Source organism: Theobroma cacao, chromosome 3, assembly GCF_000208745.1.
Source record: "Theobroma cacao cultivar B97-61/B2 chromosome 3, Criollo_cocoa_genome_V2, whole genome shotgun sequence".
NCBI classification, from domain to species: Eukaryota; Viridiplantae; Streptophyta; class Magnoliopsida; order Malvales; family Malvaceae; genus Theobroma; species Theobroma cacao.
Genome location: NC_030852.1, coordinates 33,096,732 through 33,105,286, shown reverse-complemented (window position 1 = coordinate 33,105,286; position 8,555 = coordinate 33,096,732). Strand labels below are relative to the sequence as shown.

Here is an 8,555-nt window from a genome sequence, read left to right as displayed (position 1 = left end):
TTTAATATTTTAATATTTAAAAATTAATAAATTATTATATAATTTTTAAATATAAACTATAGTTGTTGCTTAAAATTTTATCAATATATCATTTTTTTATTAATACTGACTATGTACGAAAAAATTATTTTGAATATATTTTTTTTATATGTTTTATGTTTTATATTTAGTTAAAAGAGAATTATCTTGAATATATAACCTTTAAATAATTTTAATCATATAAGAAGAAATTAACAATCTTGTATATTGTATTTAACTATTTATATTTTATTTATTATAGTTTTATATTTAATATTATAAGTTTAAATAAAAAAATAAAAATATTAAAAATTGACTGGATTATTTTTTTTTTCAAATTTGATTAAAGTGTAAGTAAATTGAAAACAATTAACAAATTGTTTAAAAGAAAATATGTAAATCCTCCAAATAATTCTTTTACACTTAAATCATAAAATCTTAATACTTCAATTTATGAATAAGAACAATGTAAATCAAAACATCTAAAACTCAAGTTTTAAAAAATAAATATTTTTCAATACATAATTATTAATCAATAAATTTAAATTCAAAAAATATGATCAAACTCATATTTCAAACTACTGTAAATATTTTTTTCTTGATTTACATGATTATTTTTTATTATGGTTAAATTCAATATATTATTTTTGAAAATTTTTATTTTTATTTTTCTATTTTTAATCCCCTCAATAAAAATTGATTAACCCCGCCCCTAAAGATGAAGCATTCTTTCGGGATAAAAGTGTTGTGCCTGACAAGGATATGGCTGTAACCCAAGTTATCAACGCCTAAAAACGTTGCAAAAATATGTCAAAGGCTCAATGTCGTTCCAATTCATCAATAAAATCCTCCAACCTATTAAAACAAATTCCCAACACAACAATCCTGCGATTCTTCCATTTACTACAATTTATACCTTAAATAAGAAGCAAAACAAAACATCATCTCCTCAAATATGACAGGAGTATTTCCCCAAATATGACATCAATTTGAAAAACTATTTTACTTGGGTCCTGCAAATTTGCCCATCATCTTTGCAATTACAGGAGCCACCTTGGGATTTGCTTGATGCTTTGCAAGATTAGCAGGGTTCTTCATCACTGCAAAACCATTGACAAGAACATATAAGCCCCCATTATACAAGCATAAAACTCTCAGAGGCACTTGTGCAAGAAATTCTGATGTGTTGATGACCACAAATGTCCTGAGAAAATAGGATTGGATTTCTAATGCCTTTTGCGTTATACATATGCTTAAAGAACCCATACAAAAGAGTACACAGTACGATTAACTAGATAATGCCACATTTGAATGGATAGAAAGTGTGCAAGGAAAATATGCCTTTCAAACACTCTCAAGGCAAAGTCAGTCTAAGCATACAAATCAGTAAAAAGATTTGTCACCTAAGAAAATGATAAAGAATGTCAAATTTCCATGTACAATAGAACATGGAGTCATTTAATACATACAACCATGATGATGAATCATTCACACCTAGAGATAGCACATATAAGGATAAATGAAAATTATGCCAGTTACCAAAAGCATTAGAGAACATCAAAGCTAAAAAATAGGACTGAAACTACAGCTCCATTGCAAACATTTTCCTGAATGAGGTTCCAGAGACAAACTATTTGCTAAATTACAAGGAATTTTCCCCAAAAAAATATGTTTAAGATATATAAAACTCACTATCAATTTTTAAATAGACTAACCAAGATGTCCAACATTCAAAAATATATGGTCATGCATCTGTAAGGTTATACAGAATTATTGCACTATAGCACATATAATACTGTAAATCTACAAAGAACACTAACATTCATTTCAATAAAGCCTCAGCCAAAAAATTTGGGGTCCCCTAGAAGAGTCCTGTTCTGCACTGTATCCTACTAGAATCAGGCATTTGCTGAACCCTATGCCAACACGTATCAGAACCTAAGGCCAGCTAAAAAATGCTCCTACATTTTCTTCAGCAAGCATAGTAAACATAGTCCTAGTTCATTGAAAGCAACTAGGGTTAAAAAAAAACCTTAAAGAATGAAAGGAAAGATTACTCCACAAGTTGCAAGTCTAGGTGAGGAAAGAAGTATAAAAGTGTCAAGAAGGGGAAAAAAAAATAAAACATAGGAGAGCCAAAAAGCTACCATCTTGGAGAGCAGCCATGACTTCTGGATCACTAAATGCCGCCATCAATTCAGGGTCCTGATCAAAATATCAAAAACCAGAAACCACATCAAAAAAACAAGTTTCCAAAATAGCAATTCACCTATTCCAAGTATCTAGTGTGCAACATAAAAGTCGAAACAAATAGTTTTCTTGACATTTCAGCCTAAAACAATGTGAAAGAAAATTTCCAATAGCATCTAGATAAGAAGCAAAAAAAGGTAGATTACTTTAATAGGAAAAAAAAAAACAAGACTGTTCAATCATACTTACATTCAATATTTTGCTAAAATCAACATTTCCAGGCATCCCACCTGGCATGCTACCAGGCATTTCTCCAGGCATCCCTCCGGGCATTCCTCCTGGAAAACCTCCAGGCATACCACCTGGAAACCCACCAGGCATCCCTCCAGGTCTTCTACTGGAGGATGATTGCTCCTGCTTCTTAGCCTTCTCATATGCAGCCTTGAGCACAATATGCAGTGTAATCAGTCAAAGAAAACAATTGTAAGGTAACATTGTCAGAAGATGAATAAGTGCTAAATTACCTGAGCTTCAGCACGACGATGTTGTCTCTCGCGCTCAACCTTTCTGTCCTCTCTCTCTTTGTGCAATCTATCATACTTCCTACGGTGTTCCTCAATTCGTTGTGCATTGGGTTCAACCTATTTAAGCGAAGAATCGATGTGAGCCACCAAAACAGGTCTTATAGCCAACAACAACAGTCCTGTCTCTCATTTTTAATAATGCTGATACAGACCAAAACAAAAAACATTGGTGGCACAGAATAACACTTCATTTCTATGTCGGAAGATGCATCTTAAGCCTAGTTGTTATTTTGGGAAAGGCTCAGTGCACCTAAATCCTAATACATCACATTTTAAGTAGACCACTCAATTAGAAAGGAATAGAGCTTGATTGAGTTAGGTCAACTATGCAAGCCTATTGAATAGAAGTTCATTTTTTTCAGAAACGATAAACAGGGAGAAATTATCTGATAAGCTTCCAACACCAGAGATCTACTGATTAACCAAAATCCTTCTAACTTATTCTTAAAACCTTATCTCTCTATTTGTTCTGATTTTAAATCTCATCTTCTGAGAATTATGAAGCATGGACTAAACCATCCAAAGAAAGGACAGACAAGAGCAAACCTGCTTAAGCACATTGTTTATTTCCTCATCATAATCCAACTTCGATGCCACGTGCAGATCCTTTGCAGAATCTTCCCATTGACCAAGCATTGCTCGTGCAATGCCACGAGACTTGTAGCCCTTAGCAGAATCTGGGTTAATCTATAAGATAAGAATGAGGGAATATGTAAAATATTTCCTTCTCAACAACCACACCATTGTTTCCAGAAAAACCCTAAAACATGTGGAAACAAATATGGAACACAATATCGCTGAGCATAAATTCCTTAAATGTATTGCTTGAATCAAACAATAATCCAAGACAGACAGTTACCATTTATGCATTTTATCATACAAGCAAGTGCAAAACCACATTTACACCAAAGCAAACAACAACATATATACGAACCTCCAAAGCTGCATTGGCATCTCGAATAGCAGCATTGGGCTTTTTCATCTTGATGTAAACACTAGCTGAAACAAAAAACCATGACGAAGCAACCAAACCATTTCAAAAATATAAGAATCTATCTCAAAAGAATCAAATCAAATAGAGCATGTTATGGCTAAAATGCAAAAACTAACCTCTTGTGGCATACATAATTGCTGATGTTGGATTCAGCAAAATCGCCTCTGTCAGGCTATCAATAGCTTCCTCTAACTTCCCTGCATTATACTGATTCATCAGATACAAATTCAACAAAAATAGACAAATGAATATTAGATACTGATTTATTTACCTTCAGAAATGGCATCCATGGCTTTGGCTTTAGCTGATTGCGCAGCATCGCGGTTCTCATCTGTGACCTCCACCGAAGGGTCTCCCATCTACAGACACCAAAAATATAAAACACTAACACAATTAATTTAAAACAATCCCAATAAAATGGAACATAAATTCATTGCTAAATTAGATGATACCTTTTGTGGAGGATCATTATCAGGCTCAACCGTATCGCCTTCGAGCTCGATATCCGATTCGACAATCTCATCTTCCTCTTCTTCCTCTTCTACATTTAGTTTCTCTCCTTCATCCGCCATTTCATCGTCACTTCCCTCCACCACAAAACTTTTCTGTAAATCAAAATCCTCGGTCGGATTACAAAATTAGAAACAAAAGAAGGAGAAAAATGTAAGAGTTTAATTTTCTGTTGAAGCAGTTACTGATTTGGAGTCGCTGGCTCCATGGCTGTAAGCGGAGGAAGGGAGCTTAGCCCCGAGACTGAAAAACGATGACGTTTTTATTTATCAGCAAGTAAAAACGAGAGTGAGAAATGGAGCGAGTAGAGTAGAGAGTGATGGAATGTTTCAAATTACCTTTCGAGATAGTCGCGGAAGAAGGAGAGGGAAGGATCGCTGAGAATGGAAGGGTTGGATTTGCACTGATCGATGAACTTCTTCAGCTCGTTCAATTTCGCCGCGTCCATTTTGTGGGTCGAGAGCTTGCAGAGATTGCTTTGTGAGGTTTTTAGAAGCTTTGAGGTTTTTCACTTTTTCTTTTACATGAAAAACAAGTTAACGGGGGAGATGATGAGACTCGGTCCTTCTAGTATCTTCTATAGGGTAGGAATCAGCTTGGAATTAAAAATTTGGTCCAATCATATTCTTGTTTGGCTCAGATGAATCGTTGATTATTGTTAGGAGTTTATATTTGATTAATTAAATGTTATAAATATAATTATTATTTTATTAAAAGAATTAAAAATATTTATTTTAAAAATAATTTGGATTTTAAATTTTCTCATATTTATAATCCGATATAAATAATAATGTATAATAATATTTCAAATATATAAATCTTAATTTTAATCCTTACTTTAATGTAGAAGGAAATTTAGATTTTTAGAGTACGGTGATTATTTCATGCTGTTGGGGTGATAGGCCAAGGCCCAATCATAATAGAAAAGTAGTTATTGATCAACACCCTTTAACTATTGGAGAATGCGAGTTGTTATGCTTTCCTTCCATGTCTAGAGGGTGAGTATATTGACTGAAGCCCATTACGCATTAGCCTCTTAATTCCCCCGACAGAGGCTGTTGCGTAAATGAAAATATGTCCTCTGCACTGAGCGCATGCAATAACCCAAGCTCAATACGTTCCTCTCATCTTAGACTTTACAAGTCTGGAGCACCTTTTTATGCTGAAGAATACCATGAAGCAACAAAAAGACTTGAGAACAATGAAACTTTCACAATCAACTTTCCAGGTTTAAACAGAGAGGGAGATATGGACAGATAAGGCACAAAAGCACAATGAAGATGTAGTTTTCAACTTTTGAGAACAAAACGATGAACTCAAATGCTGACATAAATGCAACTGAATAATAATAATAATAACAAAGATCAATGATAGCAACACTGACGGACCAAGTATAGTATCAAGCAAGAAAAATACAAGAAAACAATGAAATCTCTAGATATGGAAACTGGGATGCCTAAGCTCTGAATGATCTCTGTATTATTTACTCTGAGAAACCCATCCGCTAATCAAGATTCCAAAGGAATATGTCCCTTAATACAGCGCAATAGAGACCAAAGATAAGAGTAAGGTGGTAATTCCAGTCAATGCTATCCTGTCAGAGCCTCCATTATCACCTCCGGATTGACCTGTAAAATTCAGGAGCAAAACATTAGGGTCCAAGTTGTAGGGAAATTCATGCTAATTATAAACTGATAGTTTTTGCAGATTCATGATTCAGAGTAGTGAATTTATTATTGTTAAAATAATTGTATACATTAACTAACCAGAATTATAATATAATCCTATTATTACCAAAACAGCAGCCGTGAGGCCTTTAGTCTAGCAGTTCAAAAGATTGAAAAGAAGGCAAGAAATAATAATGAAGACTAGAACTATATACAGCAAGCACTTCTGCCTCAAACTCAGCACTTGACCTCCTTCAATGCACAAGCAAAGTACAAAAATGTTGGGTCAACAGCGCCATCCTTGTAGTAAGCAAACATCAAACAGCCATCGTCATGCATGCTCTCTCCCACGAAAAATTGAAGGTCCTTGAGCTTTGAAAGCAAAAACTTGGTTGCTCCCTCAATGTGTTTCTTAAAGGTTTCACCCTTCTCTCCTTCCAACTTGGGTGTCATTCTTGATAAGCCTCTTCATGTATGTGACAAACTGCCCCTTGTCGAAAGGAGGTTGCTCCTGAAGCCTAAAGTGTCAACAGCTTGGTCCAACACCCTCATCCTCCTCTCCACCTTCAGCAGAAGGATTGGCACCAATGTCAACATCAACAGCTCCTTTCACAGCCCACTTTCCCTCAACTTCCCACAGCATCCCATTCTCAATTTCCCACAGCAGAAAAAGCACATCCCCAGAAAGGAGATCCTCCTAAACCAGCAAGATTACAAGCTCTCTCTCTTTGAAAAATCGAAGCGAAGAAGTGGTTATTCCTATTTATAACCTAACTCTAATTAGGTATGGTAGTCTACCTAGATATTGTAAACTAATTAGATAATAATGTTGTATTATAATTTTAACTAAATAATTTATACAATTATCTTAACAATTATTTGATCCAACTAAGCCTGAGTTTTTTTTTTTTCCAACATCAATTTGCACTATACTCATGTTCTAGGGGCATGGGCCCTTGAAAAAGAATTAAACAACTATGCCTCAAGTCCTAGAATTGAGCCCAGCTGGAGGGATTAAGAAAGAGTCTTTTAAAAGAAACTTAAACAACTTACCTAAGCCTGGTCATGTGAGAATTAAGGGGGATAAAAAAAGAAAGAAGAAGAAAGAGACAGAGGGAATACTACCACCAAAATGTAAAAGCATGGACCTAATAATATTGTTTGGGTGTGTGTTTGACATTTTCATTGATTACTTTTCTAATTAGCAAACAACTACCAAGATTTGAACAGTGTATATGCTTCTTTTCTCCCCCATATGAATAAAAATTCCGCAACCAAATGAATAAAATAAAACATTGTTTACTCTCTCCCAGGAATTGTATGAACTATGCAGTTAGGTATTAAAGAAAATCCTTTATTTTTGGTCATAGTTTTGAAGTCAATTTTGGAAGCACCGAAAGTATCAAATTCATATACTAGCTGGCATCACCAACTCCTCTTTTCACATTTATAAAGCTCCAATAATGGCTTCCCAATCAATTAAAGAAAAACAACAAAATAGCATTTTGGTAGGCCTAGTTCACATGTTTTCTCCTTCTCACACCCCAACAAGAAAAGTTGTCATGTTTTTTCCGAGGCTGGTCTAACTGACAAAAACTCAGACTCAGATATGGCTAGCAGTTACTTCAGATTAACTCATCAAGAATCGTTTATTCTGAAAAGAGATTAACTGCAATCCTTTCCTTTTACACAATTTTCACCCCTTTTGTCTCCTGAGAAGGAGAATAACAGTTCATTTGAGAAAGTTGAAGATATGCTTTGTTACCTGGTGGGGATGGAGCAGAAGTGGGCGAGGTGGCTGTAGCAGGTAAAACAAATATCAAGAGATTAGTAATAAGTCAATTAATCAAAATTATGAAGAATTCTAGCATGTCTTACAATTAAAAAACAAAAGAAAACTATACAAACATGAAAAGTATCTATCATCAGAATTTCCAAACCGAAACATGAACTATGACACAAACTTCATACTCCATATTAATTAAGAGTAAAGGGAAAAGGAAAGGAATGAAAAATCCAAACAAATTACTTAGGTGATGATAATGTTATCAATCTATAGCCACATACCGTTGCAGGCGCTGAGATCAGTAGTGACTCCGCATTCGCGAGAGATCCTGAGAGCTGCAGCGACAGTGATGTTTAAAGAGGAAAGCAAATTTGGGTCGTTGTAGAGGTTGCAAAGGCATTCAAGATCATTGGCCACGGTATCTTTGATAGGGTTACAGCAGTCGGCTGTAGGTTGTGCCGTGGCGTTGTTAAGGAAAGGAAAACAAGGAGTCAGCTTCGACGCGCAAGCCGCTTGCGCATCCGTAACGGTTGCCACCGTGCCCAAAATCACAAGAACCGTCATGATCAACAACTTAGCCATGGCGTTCGAAATTCAGTTTTCTCTTTTCGTGTTCGTGCTCTGTGTTATCCCCGGCTGCTGTTTCTCTGTCCATTTTGTGCATATGGCTGTTGCTTAAATAGTCCCCTTTTTTGGAGGGTAAGAAAAGTCTTGGGTTCGTACGTGTCAGAGCAGAAGATGAATTAGAAACGCGCTCTCCTTGGGATGTCACATCACGCTTGGGAATTTGCGGAATTGTGTTATTT

At 35.2% G+C, this 8,555-nt stretch overlaps 2 protein-coding genes across 2 annotated transcripts; both read right to left on the bottom strand.

Moving 5' to 3' along the window:
• Positions 816-4,815, bottom strand: LOC18606337 (FAM10 family protein At4g22670). The gene is made up of 11 exons (XM_007039895.2): positions 4,635-4,815; positions 4,482-4,539; positions 4,239-4,391; positions 4,058-4,145; positions 3,903-3,983; positions 3,727-3,791; positions 3,339-3,479; positions 2,733-2,849; positions 2,458-2,649; positions 2,166-2,223; positions 816-1,118 (listed from the first exon to the last, which is right to left on the bottom strand). Exons 1-11 carry the CDS (start codon positions 4,742-4,744, stop codon positions 1,021-1,023), a joined length of 1,161 nt encoding a protein of 386 aa, XP_007039957.2. The 5' UTR covers positions 4,745-4,815; the 3' UTR covers positions 816-1,020.
• LOC18606335 (protein YLS3) lies at positions 5,565-8,419 on the bottom strand. Its single transcript, XM_007039892.2, has 3 exons — positions 8,031-8,419; positions 7,729-7,761; positions 5,565-5,924 (listed from the first exon to the last, which is right to left on the bottom strand). The coding sequence occupies exons 1-3, from the start codon at positions 8,329-8,331 to the stop codon at positions 5,830-5,832; spliced, it is 429 nt and encodes a 142-aa protein (XP_007039954.2). The 5' UTR covers positions 8,332-8,419; the 3' UTR covers positions 5,565-5,829.